Source organism: Schistocerca serialis, chromosome 6 (genome assembly GCF_023864345.2).
Source record: "Schistocerca serialis cubense isolate TAMUIC-IGC-003099 chromosome 6, iqSchSeri2.2, whole genome shotgun sequence".
Lineage (NCBI taxonomy): Eukaryota > Metazoa > Arthropoda > Insecta > Orthoptera > Acrididae > Schistocerca > Schistocerca serialis.
Genome location: NC_064643.1, coordinates 357,671,975 through 357,698,329, shown reverse-complemented (window position 1 = coordinate 357,698,329; position 26,355 = coordinate 357,671,975). Strand labels below are relative to the sequence as shown.

Below are 26,355 nucleotides of genomic sequence, written 5' to 3'. Positions count from 1 at the left end.
GTACATAATGCAACCTCTCATCATCTGAGTCATCACTTTGAAGCTAGCGATTATTCCATAACTAACATATTGCACATTAATTGACAGGTGGAACTGTTGGAGTTGGCAACAAGTGCTCTTGTGTGCCTGCTGCAAGCTCAGCCTGCCCTTGCGGATCATGTTCCTGCACTTGGACACATACCGAGAATCTGCCACCAGATTGTGGCTCAACTCCAGCAGAGTGCCGTGCCACGAGCTGCCATTCGGATTCTGCACCAGCTCGCAACGAGTGAGGTATGTATGTGCATGTTTACCTTCACATATACTGTACCTATATTGCTTCACTCTCAAATGTAAATTATTCAGGGGAGTCAGAAAGGCCTCCAAATTTGTTTTTATTGAAAAATTTACACAAAATACCAGTCCAGCACATATTTTCAACTTTCCCCATTGATTTCAGTCAGGTTTGACATTTGTTCTTAAGTCTTCAGACCTTGTTGGCAAATTTCCATCAGTTTCCGGACTACAAGAGTAAGAAGAAAAATTCTTGGTTTAGTAGAAAGATGGAAATTGTATCAATGATATTTCATTTTCGTTATGTTGGTGGGGCTGGTTTAAGATTGAAGCAGCTGCTGTGGACGTCAAGTTGAAAGGGATACCTGAGGCTTCAAAGTCCATAGCTTGTTTACAGGGTGTGTCGTAATTAATAGCAAAAAATGACCTGGGTAAAAGTATATGATGATATAAGAAAAATACATTCCAGTAAACATGGGATTAGATTAGATTAGTAAATATGGCTCTGCAAGTGAGCCATTTGTGAGATAATTAAGAATGTATGATTATGAGCTGTCACTGACTTTTGTATCAAATATAAGCCTAATTGGTACAAATGTATTTAGACATGAAGGAATCACAGACACTGGGTGTGAGCAGGCACTGATTGAAATCAATGGGGAAAGTTGAAAATATGTGCTGGACTGGTATTTGAACCCAGGTCTCCTGCCTTGTAAAGATTACATTTCAAATACTCCTGTATATATTATAAACTAAAGTCCCCCCCACCATGTATGTGGAGACTAATATCAGAAATACTGTAGGGATTTTGATACACTTCCAGTACTGTAGACTGATCCACAAGGAAGATATTTATATATAATTTATAATTATAGTAATGATGGTTGTGTAGTGTATCTATTGTTATTGATTCCATATTTAATAGGCTTTTGGAGTACATATCATGGCTGATAGCAGTCACGAGATGGTCAGCTAGAGGAGTTGGTATCTGCAGGAAAAGCAGTAAAGTATGTAGTTGCTGCTACTCAGAGAGAATTGAAGCTTGGCCGGAATCTGTAAAGATATAGACATATTATTACTTGCAGCCCTCTGCTGTGTTTTCTGCCTGTATGAAGGCTAACCTCTGTAGGGATTCTGATACAGTTTTTTCTAACAGATAGATCGATTCACAAGGAATATTTGTGCATATAATTTATTACTGTTATGCCAGATGAGTTTTCCAGCTGTAAATGCCACATTCTACCCACGCAAAGCCAGGGCTGGTTGCTGGTTTCTACTAACTCAGATAGTATTTCGTACTGAAGTCAACGGCACATAAAATTGGTAGTTTATGGAACCATGTTTGTGGGAATGTTATTGCATGTATTAGCATATACTTTCACACACATCAGTTTTCACTGTTAATTGTGCCCCCTCCCCCCCCCCCCCATGTCACATGTATATGTAATAATAAATTTCTTGTTCTAAGGTTATAGATACATACCGTATTCACTCGAATCTAAGCCGCATCTGAAAAATTATACTCGAAATCAAGGAAAAAATAAATTCCCGAATATAAGCCACACCTGAAATTTGAGACTCGAAATTCAAGGGGAGAGAAAAGTTTTAGGCCGCACCTCCAAATTGAAACAAAGTTGGTCCATTGTAATATGAGACACAATTTAGGTCGAATGAATGACGATACAGCTACAGTAGTTTGCTTCGATTCGTAAGCTTAGCAGTTAAGCTTTACCAGGTAGCCATTGCTATGCGTCAGGCGCTCCGTCCATATTTATACAGGTACCTTCCTTTTTCATGTGCTTCATCTGGTTTGAATCGATTGCTTATTTTTCTTTGATCTGATAAGTGTCGTTCTCCTTGTTGTAGGTGTTTACGTCACTCTAGGCTGAAAATGCATTATTGTACTGTGTCATGCATTGTTTGTCGCATTCTGATAATGTGTGTTTACGACCTGTCACCCCTCGTGGAATGGCTTGCTTTTGTGCGTGCTACTGCCGCTTACAATAAAAAAGAGGAATTGTCGCATTAGCGAAAAAATGGAAATTAGAGTCATCTTAGATTTAAAAATCTAGTCAATTGTCGTGCTTCATTTCTGACTGTATCACTATTACGCATAAGAATAATACCAATATAAACATGACATGATATGTAATTCTTCCGTGTTTGCTGTTGTCTCACACTAGTTTCGTAGTTTATTAGGCAGACAGGATTTAAATGAGATAGCAGTAAACACGAAAGAATACATGGCAAAATGTTTACATGCGTATTGTTCTTATGGTGAAGAGAATACTGCATGTGATTCACAATTCATAAAAGTTCCTATTAGCCAACCATCTCTTCTCGCAGGTAGGAAAAAATTCAGAACGTAGAGTTGGCCATATTGACAAACATCCCAAACAGTCCTGCCAGTCGGATTTTTGTAGTACATTGAAATACTGCTACATTAGAAGATGAACAATACAGAATTTGTATTTACTTCATTGGATAATGTATGAAAATGCAGTGGTCGAAATTCGGGGCGGAGAAAAAAGCTCGTCTTACACCTTTTTTAAAAATTTATTTACTGACTCAGAGGTTTTGGCACCAGTATTTATCTTTGTGCCTGCAAAGCATGCCTGTGTAGCGCTACATATATTTGACGGCTGAAATTAGTTGTGGCGGCACCTACATACATTTTTCAGAACTTCCGCTTACTTTGCACTTGATTCTAAGCCGCAGGCGGTTTTTTGGATTACAAAAACCGAAAAAAAAGTGCAGTTTAGATTCGAGTAAATACGGTAAATCATGTCACGTGGCTCACAGCTTGTTTCCAATATTTGCATCTGACACAATATCAGTTTAAATTCATGCTGTCACCAGTAATCAAACCCAGGTGCACTGTGTGAACCTGACCATTCAGTTATGGAGGGGGATTACAATTATGATATTTGTAGCACAAGTGAAACGCTTCTGAAAGGATATTAATAGCCTCCAAATATTTTGACTGATAAAATACAACCGCTTTTCGTAGCAAAATATGGAGCACTTTTTCAACCCTCAGTGATGAGGGATAAGCTGTTTATGGACACATGGTAATGCACCACAGCCAGTTGTGTTGCTTCCCTCCTCTACTCCCCAATGTGTTATGTCCCAACATTGTGATAAGCAAAACTTGACTCCAGACCACAGTGTTCAATAGTTCTTGTAGAATACCTTTGTCACATGCAGTGCATTGTTCTGTGTCACTTGTGCAGCACTGCTGTGAAGTTACTGTATATTTTTACTGTATTTGTAATGATGAACCAACTAACAAAAAAGTCTGAAAAAAGAAACTGTGGTTGGTTGGTTGGTTGGTTGATTTGGGGGAGGGGACCAAACAGAAAGGTCATTGGTCCCATTGGATTGGCGAAGGATGGGGAAGGAAGTCGGCCATGCCCTTTCAAGGGAACTATCCTGGCATTTGCCTGAAGTGATTTAGGGATATCACGGAAAACCTATTTCAGGATGGCTGGATGTAGGTTTGAACCACTGTTCCCCCGATTGCGAGTCCAATACGCCAACTATTGTGCCACCTCGCTAGGTGAAGAAGGAAAGAAGGAAAATGACTGATTTTTTTTTTTTTTTTTTTTTTTTACGTCATCTTGTTCAAGCAGAGAAAAAGCTTGCAAGTGTGTTATTTTTCCAAATAGAAAGACTGGAACTTTAGTTGATGACCTCCCTACAGCTACAACTACCTCTTCAAGAACTGAACCATTGCTGATGCAGGTAAGAGATTATTTTTTAATAGTGTGTTTCAGGGTGTTCTGCCAAGTTGTTATTTCAATTTTATGCACAATATTTTGATGACCAACCCAACCATCTTCTTCAGGTGCTGCAAGGTATGCTGTTATATGTATGCACTGTATGGACTTCAACCTGTCTGGAAGCATATCAATAATCAATCAGTTGTGCTGAGAGAACGTGAGAGATCACACAACAGCTTATTTTATTTTCTTTCTTTCGGGTTTCTACAAAATGATGCATTTTATGTGAAAAATTGAATTTTGTGTGTGTAATTCAACAGATTGGTTTCTCAGCAAAGAAGTACAAGTGATATGATCTTTAATAAATGAAGAGTGGCACTCATAAATGAATTTTTGAAGACCTTCTGTATCACTCTTACAAGACAGAATCTGCACAGTAGAAAAATGTTAAAGTGCATTGATCTATAAGAGGGCTGTCCAAAAGATCAGTTTACTTAAAAGGCATACACCTTGCTCTTATAAATCAATGTAATATTATAATTTCTGTGGGGCAGTGGTGCATTGTTGTGCTTGTCTGTTGTGAGATCAGCAGTTCTTACATGTGACCTCTCTAATGTGCATTTTATCTTTGTGTTGCTTGTAAGTTCTATGCTTCACCAAATGCCCTTGTATTTGTAACATTCATGAACAAAAGTTAATTTTGTACATTCAAAAGCTAAAGTTATTTATGTGAATAAACAAAGAGGCCACATAATTGGTGACCCTGTCTAAGAACTTCGATGCTTCCACATGAACAGCATTTTTGCATATGGCAGAAATATGCATTAATGCAATGAATTCCATTTGGAGCTTGCTCTCCTTTGTCAATTCTGAACACGAAACCTATGCAGGACAACAAAAATGACATTAGTAGTGGAATGCCCACATTTCACAACACCGTGAACATTTTTGCTGAGATGGGAGATGATGGTAAGTCAGACTTAAAGAGCATCTCAGCTCAGATTAATAGCATTGGTTTGCAGCCATATGTAATTATGAGCTCTACACAGAGCTGTGACCACAGTTTCGAGTAATGAGCTTTTCATCTGCTGGATCCAGCAGTTCATCCACAACATGCCTGCAATTAAAGTCCCTGCTATTTATATACAATCAACCACAAACTTGGTTTGTGATGATAGAGAACATATTTCAGCAACACGTAACCAATGACCATGAGAAATTTACTTTGGTGATAAGAAATATGAATGAAGGAAAAAAAAAAACACCGTTTTGATATTGAACATTTTAGTGCAACCACTGTTAAATTTCTCACTGTATGAAATCCACCAACTTCATAACCAGACAACTAATATACCAAGAGAAATGTGGTGATAAGCCCCTTTCCGAGTTCAGAGTTCTAGTGACATCTACATAAATTAGCAGAGCGCTCCATTTTTCAGATGATTTGTTGCAGTTCAGACATACGCCGAATGATAGTACCCCTTAGGGAAATGGCAGCAAGGGACAGGAATTGAGGGAGCAGGGTACAACCAGCTGCAGATTGTAGTGTATGTTGGAATGAATGATGCCTGCTGTTTGGGCTCAGAGGTCATGCTTGGATCATTATTGTGACTGGCAGAGAAGGTTGAGAAGACGAGCCTTGTGCATGGAGTGTCAATGAATCTCACAATTTGCAGCATTGTCACCAGAACTGATTGTGGGTCTGGTCTGAGTTGAATAGAAGGACTGAACCAGAGACTTTGAAGGTTCTGCGAAAAGCTAAGCTGCAGCTTCCTGGAATTGGGCCATAGTGTTGTACATCTACATTCTACATCTACATTGATACTCCGCAAGCCACCCAACGGTGTGTGGCGGAGGGCACTTTACGTGTCACTGTCATTACTTCCCTTTCCTGTTCCAGTCGCGTATGGTTCGCGGGAAGAACGACTGTCTGAAAGCCTCCGTGCGCGCTCTAATCTCCCTAATTTTACATTCGTGATCTCCTCGGGAGGTATAAGTAGGGGGAAGCAATATATTCGATACCTCATCCAGAAACGCACCCTCTCGAAACCTGGCGAGCAAGCTACACCGCGATGCAGAGCGCCTCTCTTGCAGAGTCTGCCACTTGAGTTTATCAAACATCTCCGTAACGCTATCACGGTTACCAAATAACCCTGTGATGAAACGCGCCGCTCTTCTTTGGATCTTCTCTATCTCCTCCGTCAACCCGACCTGGTACGGATCCCACACTGATGAGCAATACTCAAGTATAGGTCGAACGAGTGTTTTGTAAGCCACCTCCTTTGTTGATGGACTACATTTTCTAAGCACTCTCCCAATGAATCTCAACCTGGTACCCGCCTTACCAACAATTAATTTTATATGATCATTCCACTTAAAATCGTTCCGTACGCATACTCCCAGATATTTTACAGAAGTAACTGCTACCAGTGTTTGTTCCGCTATCATATAATCATACAATAAAGGATCCTTCTTTCTATGTATTCGCAATACATTACATTTGTCTACGTTAAGGGTCAGTTGCCACTCCCTGCACCAAGTGCCTATCTGCTGCAGATCTTCCTGTATTTCGCTACAATTTTCTAATGCAGCAACTTCTCTGTATACTACAGCATCATCCGCGAAAAGCCGCATGGAACTTCCGACACTATCTACTAAGTCATTTATATATATTGTGAAAAGCAATGGTCCCATAACACTCCCCTGTGGCACGCCAGAGGTTACTTTAACGTCTGTAGACGTCTCTCCATTGATAACAACATGCTGTGTTCTGTTTGCTAAAAACTCTTCAATCCAGCCACACAGCTGGTCTGATATTCCGTAGGCTCTTACTTTGTTTATCAGGCGACAGTGCGGAACTGTATCGAACGCCTTCCGGAAGTCAAGAAAAATAGCATCTACCTGGGAGCCTGTATCTAATATTTTCTGGGTCTCATGAACAAATAAGGCGAGTTGGGTCTCTCACGATCGCTGTTTCCGGAATCCATGTTGATTCCTACATAGTAGATTCTGGGTTTCCAGAAATGACATGATACGCGAGCAAAAAACATGTTCTAAAATTCTACAAGAGATCGACGTAAGAGATATAGGTCTATAGTTTTGCGCATCTGCTCGACGACCCTTCTTGAAGACTGGGACTATCTGTGCTCTTTTCCAATCATTTGGAACCCTCCGTTCCTCTAGAGACTTGCGGTACACGGCTGTTAGAAGGGGGGCAAGTTCTTTCGCGTACTCTGTGTAGAATCGAATTGGTATCCCGTCAGGTCCAGTGGACTTTCCTCTATTGAGTGATTCCAGTTGCTTTTCTATTCCTTGGACACTTATTTCGATGTCAGCCATTTTTTCGTTTGTGCGAGGATTTAGAGAAGGAACTGCAGTGCGGTCTTCCTCTGTGAAACAGCTTTGGAAAAAGGTGTTTAGTATTTCAGCTTTACGCGTGTCATCCTCTGTTTCAATGCCATCATCATCCCGTAGTGTCTGGATATGCTGTTTCGAACCACTTACTGATTTAACGTAATACCAGAACTTCCTAGGATTTTCTGTCAAGTCGGTACATAGAATTTTACTTTTGAATTCAATGAATGCTTCACGCATAGCCCTCCTTACGCTAACTTTGACATCGTTTAGCTTCTGTTTGTCTGAGAGGTTTTGGCTGCGTTTAAACTTGGAGTGGAGCTCTCTTTGCTTTCGCAACTGTAGGGTCCCCCCCTCCCCAAGTAGGTCAGATATGCAATACACATCAGAGGCTGCTACCCAGTTACTGTACATGGGGTGCATACAAGGTTTTTTTTTTTTTTTAGATTGGTGACTCTCCATCCAACCCAGTTAACAATAGCTGTAGGAAAAACAGAAGTATCACTGTAAGATCGAAAGAAATGCCTCCCACTGGGGAGAATATTAAAATTCCAATGGTTAACTGCATTGCAACAAAATGTCATAGTTTGAAGCACTCTTTGAAAGCAGTGAAGCTCACATACTACTGAGTATAGAACTGGCTGAAACCTGAAACTGATGGAAGTGAGGTTTTTACGGAAAATTTTAATATATATCGACAAGATAGCAAAATGGAAAATGGAGGTGGTGTATTTATCACAGTAGACAAGAAACTCAAATCCACTGAGGTAGAAACTCGAGCTGCATGTGAGATTGTTTGGGAAAAATATATTGGATCTAATGGCAACAAATACACTTGAGCTCTTAGAGGATGTCCACATCCAAACTGCTATTAGTGACCATGATGCAGTTGCAGCAACAGTGATCACTAAAGTACAAAGGACAACAACTGAACATATATGTTCAGTAAACTAGATAAAAAATCAGTAAGAGTCATATCTCGGTGAGGAACTTGAAACTTCAGCACAGGGCAGGAGCATGTAGAGGAGTTGTGCCTCAAGTTTAAAAGACTAGTTGACCATGCACTAGATATATGTACCAAGTACAACTGTTCATAATGGGAAGGAACCTCCATAGTGTACAGTCACGGTAAGAAACTTTGAAAGAAACAGAGGTTACTGCATAATAGGCTTAAAACAAAAAATGTACGGGCTACAAGTTGATTGAAGCTGAGTGAAACATGTTTGGCTGTCAAGAGAGCAATGTGTGATACCTTCAGTGACTACCAAGCAGAATATTGTCAAATGATATTTCAGAAAACCCACAGAATTTCTGGGCATGTGTAAAGGCTGTTAGTGGCACCAAAGTTAGTGTTCAGTCCCTAGCAAATGAGACACAAACTGAAATTGAGGGCAGCAAAGCCAAAGCTGAAATGCTTAACTGCTTAACTCCATTTTCAAATATACCTTTAAAAAGGAAAAACCCAGGAGAATTAGCCCAATTTAATGCACATACCACTGAAAAGATCAGTGAAATAAGTATTAGTGGCAGTGGTGTTGAGAAATAGCTGCAATAATTAAAACTGAACAAAGCTCCACAGCCCGATGGAATCCTTATCAGATGCTATACTGAATTTATGGCTAAGTTAGCCCCTCGTCTGACTACAATCATACATGCCTCAAACAAAAAACCATGCCCAATTCATGGGAAAAAGTGCAGGCCACACCTGTCTACAAGGATAGAACAGGTGATCCACAAAAACTTCCATCCAGTCTCCTTGACATTGATTTATTGTGGAACCTTAGAACATATTCTGAGCTCAAACATAATGAGATATGGTAAAAAGATGACCTCCTCAGTGCCAACCAGCGAGGATTTTGAAAGTGTTGATCATGTGAAACTCAGGTTGCACTTTTTTCACATAATGTACTGAAAGCTTTGGAACAAGGCAGTTGCGTAGATGCAGTATTTCATGATTTCTGAAAAGCGTTTGACTCAGTTCCACATCTGGAGATGCTTGTTGTCAGAAGTACGAGCCTGTGGGGGTATCAAGTGAAATTCTAGGAACCAACACAACTGGATACAGATCACAAGTATACACAACATTTATTACCAGATACCCAGAATTAAAATTTTTAACAGAATGACGACTAGCTGATCAGATCCGTGTAATAATAAAAAATAACAGGATACCCCAGTCAGAATTAGAAAACGTCAAACAACAAGTACAACAAATACTGGAACAAAATAATGTGCAATCAGAAGAAGAAGAAGAAAATACAGTAATGGACTCAAACATCCCAGAGCAAACAAACAAAGAACAACACGCATCAATTAAACAATCGGAGCAAAACAAAATCTTAAGGCAGCCACCAGAACAAGCACAAATAGAACACGAAGTGACACACATGTTAGATATAGAAGAAAAATTTCAGCTGACATATATAGAATACAAAGACACAAATACCGACATTAGACCATTCTTGCATAGGCCGCCAATTAACCTACAAGTCGAAACAACAATAAAAACTATCAACACAATCATAAACAACAAAATAAATGAAAACACAACTATGGAAGAGTTACAACTACTGGTTTATATAAGAGCACTCACTACACTCAATATACACACTAGGCAGAGATCAGAACCAACCAACACACAGAAGAAACCCACAAAACCAGCATGGAAACACAGGCTACAGATCAGAATAGAAAAACTGAGAAAAGACATCGGACAGCTAACACAACTTATAAGAAATGAAATGTCAGAAAAAAAACGAAAAAGGTTATGTAAAATCTCACAACAAGAAGCGATAGAGAAATTAGATGAAAAGAAGCAGAAATTACAAGCGTTGGCCAAACGACTTAGAAGATACAAAAAAAGTGAAAATAGAAGGAAACAAAACCAAACATTCAGCACAAACCAAAAGAAATTTTACCAGACAATAGATAAAACACAAATTAAAATAGACAATCCACCAAACATAACAGACATGGAACACTTCTGGAGCAACATACGGTCAAACCCGGTACAACATAACGGGCATGCAATTATACCACAAATGCCTGAAGTGATAATTTTGCAACATGAAGTAACCCAAGCAATTAATTCTACTCACAATTGGAAAGCTCCTGGAAAAGATAAAATAGAAAATTTCTGGCTAAAGAAGTTCACCTCAACACATTCACATCTAACTAAATTATTTAACAGTTACATTGCAGACCCATACACATTCCCTGATACACTTACACATGGAATAACTTATCTGAAACCTAAAGATCAAGAAGACATAGCAAACCCAGCTAAATATCGCCCCATAACATGCCTACCAACAATATACAAAATATTAACTTCAGTCATTACACAGAAATTAATGACACATACAACACAGACCAAAATTATAAATGAAGAACAAAAAGGCTGTTGCAAAGGAGCACGAGGATGTAAAGAGCAGCTGATAATAGATGCAGAGGTGATATATCAAGCTAAAACTAAACAAAGGTCGCTACACTACGCATACATTGATTACCAAAAAGCTTTTGATAGTGTACCCCACTCATGGTTACTACAAATATTGGAAATATACAAAGTAGATCCTAAATTGACACAGTTCCTGAACATAGTAATGAAAAATTGGAAAACCACACTTAATATCCAAACAAATTGAAATAATATCACATCGCAGCCAATACAGATTAAGCGTGGAATATACCAAGGAGACTCATTAAGTCCTTTATGGTTCTGCCTTGCTCTGAACCCACTATCCAACATGCTAAATAATACAAATTATGGATACAATATTACTGGAACATACCCACACAAAATCACACATTTGCTATACATGGATGATCTAAAACTACTGGCAGCAACAAATCAACAACTCAACCAATTACTAAAGGTAACAGAAATATTCAGCAATGATATAAATATGGCTTTCAGAACAGACAAATGTAAGAAAAATAGCATTGTCAAGGGAAAACACACTAAACAAGAAGATTACATATTGGATAACAACAGCAACTGCATAGAAGCGATGGAAAAAACAGATGCCTATAAATATCTAGGATACGGACAAAAAATAGGAATAGATAATATAAATATTAAAGAAGAACTAAAAGAAAAATATAGACAAAGACTAACAAAAATACTGAAAACAGAATTGACAGCAAGAAACAAGACAAAAGCTATAAACACTTACGCTATACCAATACTGACCTACTCATTTGGAATAGTGAAATGGAGTAACACAGACCTAGAAGCACTCAATACACTCACACGATCACAATGCCACAAATATAGAATACATCACATACATTCAGCAACAGAAAGATTCACATTAAGCAGAAAGGAAGGAGGAAGGGGATTTATCGATATAAAAAACCTACATTATGGACAGGTAGACAACTTAAGAAAATTCTTTCTAGAACGAGCAGGAACTAGCAAAATACACAAAGCAATCACTCATATAAATACATCAGCTACACCACTGCAATTTCATAACCACTTCTAAAACCCTTTAGATCACATAACATCAAAAGATATGAAGAAAGTAAATTGGAAAGAGAAAACACTACATGGCAAGCACCCGTATCATCTAACACAGCCACACATCGATCAAGATGCATCCAACACATGGCTAAGAAAAGGCAATACATACAGTGAGACGGAAGGATTCATTATTGCAATACAGTATCAAACAATAAACACCAGATATTACAGCAAGCATATTATTAAAGATCCCAATACCACAACAGATAAATGCAGACTTTGTAAACAACAAATAGAAACAGTAGATCACATCACAAGCGGATGTACAATACTAGCAAATACAGAATACCCCAGAAGACATGACAATGTAGCAAAAATAATACATCAAAAGTTTGACTTACAACATAAACTTATAAAACAACACGTTCCCACATACAAGTATGCACCACAAAGTGTACTGGAGAATGATGAATTCAAATTATACTGGAACAGAACCATTATAACAGATAAAACAGCACCACATAACAAACCTGACATCATACTCACCATTAAAAAGAAGAAATTAACTCAACTAATCGAAATATCCATACCCAATAAAACAAATATACAAAAGAAAATAGAAGAAAAAATTGAAAAATACACCCAACTGGCTGAGGAAGTCAAGGACATGTGGCATCAGGATAAAGTTGACATTATACCAATTATACTATCAACTACAGGAGTCATACCACACAATATCCACCAGTACATCAATGCAATACAGCTACATCCAAACCTATATATACAACTACAGAAATCTGTAATTATTGATACATGTTCAATTACCCGAAAGTTCCTAAATGCAATATAACACATACCATACAGTTAAAAGGAAGTGACGCTTGATCAAGGTCCGCGTCACTTTCCGTTTTTAACTAGACTTAATGCCTGAGAAAGTAAAGAAATAATAATAATAATAATAATAACAACAACCTCAGACTTTTTGTAGGTGATGCAATTATCTGTGATGAAGTACTGTGTGAAAGAAGCTGCATAAATATTCAGTCATATCTTGATGATATTTCGAAGTGGTGCGAAGTTTGGCCATCATCACAGGATGTAAGGTGAAAATGGATCAGGTGAAAGCATTCTTCATGTACCTTACAGGCTCATGTAACATCAAAGTTGTCATAGTAGAAGCCCACACTCAGTAGTCAAATACAAGACTGTATCATAGGTATTGCTGCAAACAGGCTCTGGGAAACATGACTCTTCTCATGTGGCTGGCATTTACTTAGACACAGAGATTTTGCAGTACACCAGGAGTTTGACATGTGAGATGCAAACAACGGAGTAAATGTGAGTCCATAATGGCATCCATCCAGCTTCCAAAATCAGCAAAAAACATCAGGAGCCAGTAGCTCCAGTAAAATTAGCGGGACCTGAATTTGTCAAGTAAGTAACATCATCTCCATACAGGGAATGTTTGAAACAATTTAAAGAGAAGAACACTGTAATAGAATCAAAGAAGACAGCAGTGAATGTTTTGATCTTGGAAAATAAACAGAAAAAAAAGCATAGGAAATGTATCTAACAGTCATTCAGACTATGAAAGAAATTTAATGCTTCAAATTTGCAATCTGAGTAAGAAGATATTGAATGCATATTTTACAGTGCTTTCTTCACTGAAGACTAAGATAGAGAAATGGGCACAGTGCCTGGGATGCTATCCATTTTGCACAATAAATGTGGAAAATGTTGGGAAGACACTAAGGAAGAGAATTTTATTACTTTCAGGTTTATCTGTTCTTATATTGTTGACACTGTTTTCTCTGACTGTCTCATGTAAGGACATCATTTGTATTTCATTTCAAATTGGCTTACTTGTGCTTTTTCAAATTTGTGTGTTTTACGTATTAAATAGCATAAATTCAATAAATAAAATTTAGAGTGCAATGAGGTCATGTAGGTTTCTACTTAACAAACATACAGTTGAATCAATGTTGTAATATAAAGGGGAATAATGTGAGATGAGGAAAGTTTCACATTAGGGACAAGGCTAGTTCAAGGTCCACCCTTGATTGGCATCAGTTATCTGCCTCATCTAACGAGATAGGGAGGTGGTCAGTCTCTGCCATGTATCCAACAGCATGTCCCACAGTTGATCAGATTTGTATGGGGCTGGTGTCGACCAGTATAATAAGTTCATGTGTCACTTCATTTTGACCCACAAACTTTCAGTGGAATTCAAGTCAGACACTCAAACAGGCCAGTGGATCAAGTCGACATCAGCCTGTTGTGAAAACCATTGCTAAACGATGCATATAGTGTGAAACAAGTGAGTGGTCCTGTTGGGACTGGAACACTCCATTGGGATAGTGCTTCCTCTTCACATTCGGCACCGTAGTATGTTTTGTGATACAGACCTATTGATCTGTAGAGACATGACCATAAATTCGATGAAGCACCCCCTGGTGAACTGCAGTCTCAGCATGAGACTATGATGCAACCAACATGAAAATGTTATGCCACTTACTGTGGGTCTTAAGGTCCTCCCTTGGCCTACAGAGCATCACCGTACTCATTCACTGAGCTAAATATTGACTCATCTGAAAAGATGACATAGTGCCTGTCATTTTCTACATTTAATTCAGGGGAAGGCCAGCTTATAAAATTTGTTATCATCAGAGTATGCCTTTATTACCAATCCTTCGAGCTTTAATGCAAGCATTCTGTAAGTGTTTGTGAATGGTTTACAATCATCCAAGGAAATTGGTCTCATCCTTGAGTCTGACAGCATTCAAAAGAGAGACATTCCATACAGCTATCAACTAACATGTTCTTTCGTGAGGCATTGACACCATTCCTAAGCCTGACCCTTTTAGCCACCACTTTATGCCTTTCTGACCATGACATCTGGTTGCCACCACACACCCAATGACACCATCGTACTGGATGAATGCCAGGATGCTATCTCTCATGGCCTATGTATGGTGAGACATTCTTTCAGTAAATGACTATTTGTTATGTAGCCATCTGCAGCATTGTGCTATTATGTTCGGCATCAGTCAACTGTATTTGTATTAAACTTGCAACACATCAGCAAAAAGTATAGGGTAAAAAAAGTATAGTATTGAGGAAACATTAACTCTAATTATTTCATCAGAATTACAGATTGTCAAACACTGTCATGCTGCTGCCATATAACCACACAGATTTGCTCTTCTTTGCCTGTTTGAAGCATAAGCAGCTCGGCGTTTCAAAAAGATAAAAGTAAGTTTTATAATGTTTATGCAGAGTGGCCAGAAACAGTCTGAAAAGCTTGTAAGGTTGTTACAGGGTAGATTGTGCTGAGAAATAATTGTTAAAAAAAATTTGATATGTTGTGCCATTTCTGAGTTAATTAGCATTGAAGTTAGCTAATCATGCTATTGTGCACAAATTCGAGCCACCTGCCAGATACAATTGGTGTCTGTTGTTCTCATAGTGTAGATGATAGCGCAAGAGACTTCTCAGTCTTTGTCTTGGTTTTAATCCTTACTACTATTCCACATCCCATGTCCAATCTTTTTTTTATCGTTCTCTTGTTCAATTTTAGGAAACCAAATGAAGAACATATTTGGCGACACCATCTGTGGTGCAACACTTGGATTTGTGTGCACAATGACCTGATTGGCTAACTTCAATGGTAATTAATTCAGAAATTTACAATGTATAGAATTATTTTCTTAACAATTAGTTTTCAGCAGATTCTACCCTGCAACACCGATACAAGCTTCTCAGAATGTTTCTGATGCCCCTCTAGAAAACAATATATGGCAATTGTATGCAGTCATAGAAAATCCAAAAGGTCTAAAGGTAAAATTGCTGCAATAAGAAGGGGGGGAAATATACTACTAAAAAGTGTCACATGTAATGCTGCTGCCATTGTCAGTATGTGTGTTATGTTAAGACTGGTGTAAGCTGCAAACAACTGGAGACACTGAAGTGTATCAAGACATGCAAACAATTTTTTTTTTACTTTACTAATGTGTAACAGGATAGAGCAGATGATGTAAGTATCTATTTATGTGCCTGTATTTGTCAACATTCATGGCTTAACCACATCCATACAATTCAGCCTGTCTATGGATAGATAAATTAATAAATGGGAAAAAAATTAAAGCCCTATACTGCAGTGGCTGAGTATATGTTCCCTCTGTCATTATTTGTTACACAAATGTGCTAACAAAAGATTAATTTTGCTTCACGGTGTTCATTGGTAAAGGAAGTGTCTATGCTTATGTTTTAAATGTTTGTGCATGATGAGTTAAGCTCCCCTCTCCCACAACCAATCCCAAATAGAAAACCAATAAAGACTGGAGGGAAGCAAGTCACTTATTTTTTATGTCATTGTGAGGTGGAAGGAGAGAAGTTTTGTTGAACATTTTGCTAGGTTATATGGATTAGTGCAATTCAAATTTGATATTTGTCAGAATGAGTGTCATATCAGAAATAAAAACTTTGAAGTAAACAGACTTCATCTTTGATAAGATCACTTTGGAATACTGATCATCCATGTAAATTTTGTTCTAGATTTTGTAATAAAACAACTAGTGGAAAAGCAAAAAGAATTTAATCTTGAAGCCCCCATTGCCTAATCTTGTCTTTACAGCCTCTATGGGATACTGTAGTAGATTCCTAGATTGCTCAACTCAATTTGAGAAAGGGTTTATTGCTGTTCCAATCACATATTGAGTGCTTGAGAACTGGCTGCTTAAATGCCTCTGTGTGTACAAGATTAAACTAGATCTTGTTCTTGGCAGCCTTATGGGAGTGATGCATAGGATGCTTCAGAAAATTACTATGCATGCAGATATAGTTTCAGTGTTGGTAATGTATAAGGTGCATTGAACTCTATATGAAAACTTTTATATTGAAAATTTTCTTAAAAACATAATTTTACACTCTGAAATGATAATTAGACACCACCCCCATCCATTTCCTCCATGCTTGCTGCTTTGAGATTCCCTCAGGAGGTTGAAAGTGATTGTACATTCACACTGATTGTGGTAGATTCGTAGCCCATTGAGGCAACTCATTTACATGAACACGTGGTGTAAATGCACAATCACGTTTGACCTCCTATGGGAATCTCAAAGTAGTGAGTGTTGAGGTCACGGATGGTGACTGTGGATGGGTAACACTAGGTGGGAATGTGGGCCAGTTGAGGTGTTTACTGTGACAGTCTGTGCAATTGCGACGAATACTATGTCCAGGCAGCACAGTGGTTTACACAGCTGCCTAGTAAACAGAAGATCCTGGGTTTGAATCCCAGTCTGGCACACATTTTCATTTCCCTTTCCCTCCCCTTCCCTCCAACTTCAATTTACATAATATGTATCACAGCTGCAGATTCTGCATTCATATAATAATTAAACAGATATATAATAATTAGACAGATTCTACTTCAAATCCTACAAATTGTTACACTTAGATATTATGGGAGTTGACTGTTGCTATTGTAGTCATTGGATACTGTGGTTGCTATCATTGTACCACTTTGAAGTTTTATCAAAATCTGCCTGATTAGTTGTGCAGCTTTTTTAAGATAGTAGTTCATTATAGGAAAATTGAAGAGATCTTTGGAGAAGAGAGAAGCAGCTATATGAATATAAAGAGCTAAGTTGGCAAGCCAGTAAGAAGAACAAAAAGATGAAAGAATATACAGAAGGGTTATAAGATTGGAAGTTAACTTCAGGACAATATTACAGAAAGGGAAGAGGAAGTGAATGAATGTGAAATAGGAGATACAATACTGCAAGAATAATTTGACAGACCACTGAAAGAGCTATGTTGGAACCAGGCCCCTGGAGTTAGATGACATTCTCTCAGAATTAGTGAGATGCTTGGGAGAGCCAGCCATGACGAAACTATTCCACCAGGTGTGCAAGATATATTAAACTGGAGAAATATGCATGGACTTAAAGACAAATTTAAGTATCCCAATTCAAGAAATGAATAATATTAAACTGTCAGTTTAATAAGAGATGGTTGCGAAGTACTGACACACAATATTTACAGAAGAATGGAAACATTGCTAGAGACTGGCCTCAAGGAAGATCAGTTTGGGTTCTGGAGATATGTAGGAGCTTGTGGGACATTACTGACCCTGCAATGTATCTAGAAGATATGTTAAAGAAAGGCAAACTAATGTTTATAGTGTTTGTAGATTTAGAGAAAGCTTTTGAGTATGTTTACTGGTCTACATTCTCTGAATTTCTGAAGGTAGCAGGGGTAAGGTATAGGGAGTGAAAGGTTATTCACAACTTTTACAGAAACCAGACTGCAGCTATAGAAGTTTAAGGACATGAAATGAAAGCAGTAGGTGAGATGGGAGTAAGACAGATATGTAGTCTATCCCTGATGTTACTCAATTTGTATACTGAGCAAGCTGTCAAGGACACCAAAGATAAATTTGGAAGTAGGATTTACATTCAGGGAGAGAGAGGAAAAAAAAAAAAAAGAATCTGGCAGAGATTATATCAGACTGGGAAGAACAGCTGATCAGAATGAATATGAGATGAAAACTGTGCACCGAATTGGGACTCAAACCTGGGAACTTTGCCTTTTTAGCTAAGAGCTCTACCTACTGAGCTGCCTAAGCATGACTCATCCTCACAGCCTTACTTCTGCCAGTACGTTGTTGCCTGCCTTCCAAACTTGACAGAAGCTTTCCTGCATGTCTTCTAGGACTAACACTCCTGAAGGGAAGATATTGTGGAGACATGGCTCACCACAGCCTGGGGGATGTTTCCCAGAATGAATTTTTCACTCTGCAGTGAAGTGTGTGCTGTTATGAAACTTCCTGGCAGATAGAGCCCCCTGGGCTGGTAAGCCAATCTCCGCCTCCCCCCAGCAAGCCTGGTTACTCTTGAACTCCTCTATAGTTACCCTATTGGAATATGTGCCAGACTGGAACCCGAAGCTGTTACCTTTGCCTAGCCAAAAGTTGCAAGTTCAAGTTCCAGTCCGGCACACAGCTTTAATGTGTCAGGAAAATTCATATCAGTGCATACTACACTGCAATACAAAGATTCATTCTGGGAATGGGTAATGTCTGGAAAACAACTAAAAAAGGGTTGTGGAATGCTGTGAATACTAGACCAGACAATGAGACATTGTAGTAAATGAGTTTTACTATCTGTGGTGCAAAGTAACTGATGATGGTTGCAGTTGAGAGGACATAAAATGCAGACTGACAATAGCAAGTATTATGTCAAGGAGTTTCAATTATGTCAGCAGCTCACCTTGAAAATGCCTGTACAGTTATCAGCCAAAATATCAGAAGAAATAAAACTATCCTGGATGCCCATTCCTTAACTGATGGAATATTCTATCTGCTGGGGAAAACTTCAAGAAAATGCATAGGGAAATACATTAACATTGAATATAAATTTAAATATTAGAAATTCTTTTCTAAAGGTATTTGTCTAGGGTGTAGCCTTGTATGCAAGTGAAACGTAGATGATAAGCAGTTCAGACTAAAAGGAAATAGAAACCTCTGAAATCCTGTGCTACACAAGAATTCTGATGTTTAGATTGGTAGGTCGAGTAATTAATAAAGTAGCACTGAACTGAATTGCAGAAAAAAATAAATTTCTGGCACAACCTAACTTACTTCTACCGCATTGTCATCTCTAAGTGATGTACTAGGGTGTCAAGGGTGGTTCTCATCTTCAGCATCTTCTCAACCTTCTTTGATAAGTTTATACCACTGGTAAACTGTTGTCATACTTTCTGTAGATTCAGAAACATGTATAACCTTTTTTTCAAAAGAGATGAAAATGCATGTGTGCATCAGGAAGATGTGTGCTGACATATTAACAAAACATTTTGAACGTTGGTTGTATAAACCATGCAAACTTCAAAAACTACTGTCGCTTCTTGATCGTACCTTGTACACCTCCCCAGAACTATATGGAATCCTGCTTTTTCCAGTGGTTTAAAAGCATCCCTGGCCATCTTAGGTGAACCTATATCTTCTGGGCAGGTTTGTAGATTATCTCGCTGGTCTGTTTTTTCAAGATTTTTCCTGTGCGATAAGGAATGTTCTTAATGAAAGGGAGGAAAACTTTTGTGCATCGTTATGATTTTTGCACACTCGGCTTAATGCTCTTTTTATGTCGGCAGATGAATAACCATTCTTGAGCAATGCACTGGCGAGATGTTTTAATTCTGCGCTAAGCAGCACTGTTCTGCAAGTGTTCTGTGCTCTGGCTGCCAACAGATTCCCAAATCTCCTATGACAATTAGTCACTTCTCAGATTTACTTTTGTCTCGTCATATGCATCAAACACAAGAAAGTGCATTGCTTTTGTATTCTTTCGTTTTGTTCCTACATAGCTTAGACATTTATTGTTATGTCCTATCTTTGTTGTAAGATTTATTCTGCTTCTGGCCTGAACCAGGCAGTCAAAGGTCTCCTACACCTTAGGTGTGACAGACCTTTTAATGATTTTGTGTTGAATGTTAAAATTTAAAACAGTTCAACAGCTGTTTCACTGAGGACACACACTGATGCAATATCAACTGAACACAATACATTTCAGCACAATATTGGAGATGTTATTTTATTGCATTTTTATTCTATCTGTATTGTAATGTCATGGTACCTCACGATTTGTGTACATTCAAATGCTTATCTTTCAGGATGCCATTTATCTGTATTGATGTTGTATTTGTCCCATACAGACATTCTTGTGTATTGTATTGTTGTGCACTTTATTGTCTTTGGTGCACACCAACATGCTCCTATTCACTTTTCAAGTGAAGAGTTTCTGTAGTTGAAGTGTCAGTTTCCTAATTGTTTGTCCAAATTTTCATTGTCATTATGTGATGATTTGTTCACTATTAAGTTTCGGCAAGTGTAATTTTATTTGCATAACTGTATATTACATGCTTTGCTAAATCTGGGCACATTCCTTCAGCCTCTCAAAAATTAATAGTTATACAGGGTGTTTATAAATGAATATCAGGGTTTTAATGCTTTATAATATTCATTATATTAAACTTACAATTATAAATGATATGTCAAATGAAAGAGCAACTCAAATAGTTTTACCAAGAACCTTACAAATATTCAATGTGAGCACCATTTTTCACATGTCACACATAAAGTCTACAGTCGAGTTCTTCCCAAATGTTGATAAGTGTGTCTTCAGTGATTGTAGCAACAGCTGCTTCAATCTGGTTTCTCAATTCTGTTGGTAGCGGAGGCATGTACACATGATCCTTGATGAAACACCAAAGGAAAAAATTGCATGGCATAAGGTCGGGTGATTGTGAAGGCCATGCAAAGCAAGCCCTGTCATTGTGCCCCTTGCGGCCTATCCAGTGCTTGGCTATAGACTTGATGTGTGCCATGTGACAAATGGTGCACACATTGCACATTTATAAGGCTCTTGGTAAAACTGTTTGAGTTGCTCTTTCATTTAACAATCATTTATAACTGTAAGTTTAATGTAATAAATATTATAAAGTGTTTAAACCCCGATATTCATTTATAAATATCCTGTATTTATGCTTTACTTACTGTTTCATTCAAAAACTGAAACCGTGACTTGGCTTAAAAAACTCTTCTGATTTATTACCTTCATTTTAAAATGTTATGGTGACTTCTTTTTGAAGGTTTGCATACAAGCAATGGCCCATACAGATTGCATCAAACCCATGAAGCAAGCAATGCAGACGTGTAAAGACATAATTGGTGTTGGATGTGAAGCTCTGAACAGGCTTTTCTCTGCAAATCAGGATCAGCTTATAAAACAGGTAAAAACTTTTCAGATTTTGTTGTAATCTCATGTCAAAAAAGTACGTGATACGAGAGTAAGACATTATCAGGTTAATTTCATCTTCAGATCATATAATGTTTATAACTGCACTGTGCTTGAATTAAGGTAATTTGATAAATAATAATGGATGTGTGTGTTTGTTATTAAAGGCTTTAGATGCTGATATTGTGCCATACCTATTAGGCCTTCTGGAAGGCAGACTGGAAGCCATTGAGAACCCTGCTATGACTAAAGCTCAAATAGTGAAGGCACTGAAGGCCATGTCTCGAAATCTCCACTTAGGGAGCAAAATAGAAGGCATATTGGAGAAGTCCTCAGTATGGGCTGAATACAGGGATCAAAGGCATGATTTGTTTATCAGCAACACTACTACAGCTGGATACTTGACAGGTACTGTAATATGGCTTTATAGAGTCTCCTGAAGAAACTGAAAATGTTGTTTCCTGTTCATGTGCCAAAAAGTTATTGTAAAGCTTGTCAACTCTCTCTCTCTCTCTCTCTCTCTCTCTCTCTCTCTCTCTGCTGGCTGTTAAAATTACAACAGCACAAAGACAGAGGCAGCATGCAAAAAATGTAAAGTTGGCATGAAGAGTATTACAAAGCATTCATTAGATGGGAGTAATGCTGTCTACATTCTGTACATGAGCAGAGATTACTTATTGTATTTCTCACTCAGCTACTTGGTGACAAAATACATTCTTAGGTGTAAAAAAAAAAAAAAAAAAAAAAAAAACCACCACCCACACACACACACACACACACACACACACACACACACACACACACACACACACATATATATATATATATTCACACTCAATGAAGGAATTATCCAATGGAATGGAAATTGGTAGGTGCGTACATGTACAGACAAAGAAATGAGTACAGTTCCAGAAAAATTTGATGACTGACTCGACAGAGAGCTTCACAAACTAAGCAAGTCAATAACACATTGATCTACCTTTGGCTCTTCTGCAAGCAGTTATTTGGCTTGGCATTGATTGATATAGTTATCAGATTTCCTCCTGAGGAGTATTGTGTAAAATTCTGTCCAACAGATGTGTTAGATAATCAAAATCACAGGATGATTGGAGGACCCTGCCCATAATATTCCAAATGTTTTCAATTAAGGAGGGATCTGGTGACCCTTCTGGCCAAGTTAGGGTTTTGCAAGCACAAAGACAAGCAGCAGAAACTCTCACCACGTGAAAATGGGCATTGTCTTGCTGAAGTGTAAGGCCAGGATGGCTTTGCCATGAAGGGCAATGAAACAGGATTAAGAGTGTCATTGACATACTGCTGAATTGTAAGGGTGCTGCGGATGGCAACCGAAGGGGTCTTGTTATAAAAAGAAGTGTCATCCCAGCCACCACTGCTGGTTCTTGGGCTGTACGGTACGCCACAGTTACATTGGTATGCCACCACTGTCCAGGGCATCTACAGGCTGAAGATATGTCTGGAGATGTCCTGGAAAGTGGTCGGATACTGACCTGACTGTCATCCACCATACAGCCCAACAACCAGGAGTGATGGTCTGGGGTGCTATTTCTTTTCATAGCAGTAACCCTTTGGTTTCCATCTGCAGCATCCTTATGGCACAATGGTACGTCAACAACATGCTACACCCCGTTTCACTGCCCTTCATGGTGAGCCATCCTGAACTTACATTTCAGTAAGATAATGCCCGCACACATGTTGGGGTTTTACTGCTTATCTTCATGCTTGCCAAATCCCACCTTGATGAACTAGGTGACTGGATCTCTCTTCACTTAAGAGCATGTGGGGAACTATGTGCAGGGCCCTTCTACCATTTCATGATTTTGGCAATATAACACAAGTTGAACAGAATTTGGCACGATACCCCTGAGGATGACATCCAACAACTCTGTCGATCGATGCCAAGCTGAATAACTGCTTACATGAGAGCCAAATGTAGACCAATGTATTATTGATTTGCTCAATTTGTCAAGCTCTTTTCCTTAAATAAATCATCAATTTTTCCTGAAATTGCAATTGTTTGTCTGCATGCGTACAACACATCTACTGATGTCATCCCTTTCAAATAATTCCTTTGTGGTGTCGTGTCTTTTTTTCTGTTAAGATTAAACAAGTTGTGAAAATGGAATGCAACTGCCCATTAGAGTACTACTAAGCTATGATTCAGTTAATTCATAGACACATACTGTCAGTGGACATGTATTTTCTTTATGAAAGAATGCATTTTCATTCCTTTACGTTAAAGTTAATGTATGAGATTGAAAAGTGTACAAAGTGCTTTGACAACTTTTAATTACGACTAAAGGTCTTGGACATCTGGGTTTTCAAAAATACTGGGCCTCTGAGACAATATCAAGTATGAGGCAATTCCAAAAGTAAGGTCTCCTATTTTTTTATAAGTACAGAACTCTGTCTGTGTGGCAGTTGGTCACACTGTTATGAAGAGTGCTTCATGCGCTGTGTGTAAACATGCGCATGCCTCGCTGAGGCACTCAGTCTTGGCTTGGCAGCCGTTGAGAATGGGGCTTCCATGGATGTTACTGCCAAGTGCGAGTTGCACGTAGTTGTTCAGTTTTTGAACGCAAAGGACACTGTGCCGATTGAAATCCATCACCAATGGATGTCAAAAATGTCGTAAGTGGTGTAGAGAGTTTGCAGCTGGTCGGACCGAAATTCATGACGAACAAAGGAGCGGGAGACCTTCAATTTCTGAGGAGACAGTGTAGAAGGTTCAGCAAAGCATGCGTGAAGATTGGTGGATCACCCTGGATGATCTCTGCACATTGGTTCCCGAGGTTTCCTGAAGCACCGCTCACAGAATTTTAACGGTAACATTGAACTACCGGAAGGTGTGCGCAAGATGGGTGCCACGCATGCTGACTGATGACCATTTGATGCTTCCCGTGCATTTCTTCACCACCTTGCAGCCGAACAGGACAACTTTCTGGACTCGGTTGTCACGGGTGACAAAACCTGAACATAACCACTTTACACCTGAGACGAAGCAACAATCATGCCAGTGGTGGGATACTACTTTGCAGCATGGCAGTGAGCTTGTATGACATGGGCATACAAAAACTGCCACAGCATCTACAAAAATGCATGGACAGAAATTGTGATTATGTCGAAAAATAGCTAAATCTTCAAGCAGTAAAGTTATGTAAACCATTGTAGAAATAAACAGGTCTATGTACTTATCAGAAAAAAAAGGAGACCTTACTTTTGGGATTACCCTCGTACAAAAGTGATTGTATGGTATTCTATATGCTTAAGAGTGCAGGAATTCATGGTTGATGTGGCCAGACATATAGCACCAACATATACAGATGCTCTCATGTGCCCCTTAGATATGTTGGATTGTATACATGGAAGTTGCCATTGGTGGGGAGACTTGAGAGCCTCAGCAATACAGATAGCCGTACCTTAGCTGCAACCACATTGGGGGGGGGGGGGGGGGGTTCTGTTGAGAAGCCAGACAAATGTGCAGCTCCTGAAGAGGAGTAGCACCCTTTTCAGTTGTTGCAGGTGCAACATTCTGGATGATTGACTGAATTGGCCTTGTAACATCAACCAATACAGCAACACTGTGCCAGTACTGCAAATGGCTGAAAGCAAGAGGAAACTACAGCTGTAATTTTTCCTGAGGGCATGCAGCTTTACTGTATGGTTAAATGCTGATGGTGTCCTCTTGGGTAAAATATTCTGGAGGTAAAATAGTCCCCCATTCAGATTTACGGGTGGGGACTACTCAGGAGAATGTCGTTATCCAGAGAAACAAAACTGGTGTTACACGGATTGGAGTGCGGAATATCAGATCCCTTAATCAGCCAGGTAGTTTAGAAAATTTACAAAGGGAAATGGATAGGTTAAAGTTAGATATAGTGGGAATTAGTGAAGTTCGGTGGCAGGAGGAACGGGACTACTGGTAGGTGAATACAGGGCTACAAATACAAAATCAAATATGGGTACTGCGGGAGTAGGTTCAGTAATGAATAAAAAAATAAGAACATTGATAAACTACTACTAACAGCATAGTGGGCACATTATTGTAGCCAAGATAAACATGAAGCCCACTCTCGCCACAGTAATGTAAGTCTCCTAGCTCTGCAGATGATGAAGAGACTGATGAAATGTACAATGAGATAAAATAAATTATTCAGGTAGTGAAGGGAGACAAATATTTAATAGTCATGGGAGACTGTAATTCAGTAATAAGAAAAGGAAGAGAAGAAAAAGTAGTAGGTGGATATGGACTGGGAGTAAGGAGTGAAAGAAGAACCCCCCGGTAGAATTTTGCATAGAGCATAACTTAATCACCGCTAACACTTGGTTCAAGAATTGTGAAAGAAGGTTGTATACATGGAAAAGACCTGGAGACACCAGAAGGCTTCAGATTGTTTACATAATGATTAGACAGAGATCTAGGAACCTGGTTTTTAAATTGTAAGATATTTCCAGGGGCATATGTGACTTAGACCACAATTTATTGCTAGTGGACTGTAGATTAAACTGAAGAAACTGCGGAAAGGTAGGAATTTAAGGAGATGGGATCTGGATAAAGTGAAAGAACCAGAGGTTTTGGAGTGTTTCAGAGGGAGCATTAGGGAACCATTGACAGGAACAGGAGAAAGGAATACAGTAGAAGAAGAATGGATAGCTTTGAGAGATGAAATAGTAAATTGAGCACAGGTTCAAGTAGATAAAGACGAATGCTTGTAGAAATCCTTCG

At 38.7% G+C, this 26,355-nt stretch overlaps 1 protein-coding gene across 1 annotated transcript in view; it reads left to right on the top strand.

Annotated features, from left to right (window-relative positions):
- The window catches only part of LOC126483610 (dnaJ homolog subfamily C member 13), a 380,828-nt gene that overhangs the window by 342,212 nt on the left and 12,261 nt on the right, over window positions 1-26,355 (top strand). Inside the window, exons 33-35 of the mRNA XM_050106649.1 lie at window positions 88-273; window positions 21,466-21,606; window positions 21,779-22,019. Coding sequence (XP_049962606.1) covers window positions 88-273; window positions 21,466-21,606; window positions 21,779-22,019 — 568 coding nt within the window. The remainder of the gene's footprint in view (window positions 1-87; window positions 274-21,465; window positions 21,607-21,778; window positions 22,020-26,355) is intronic.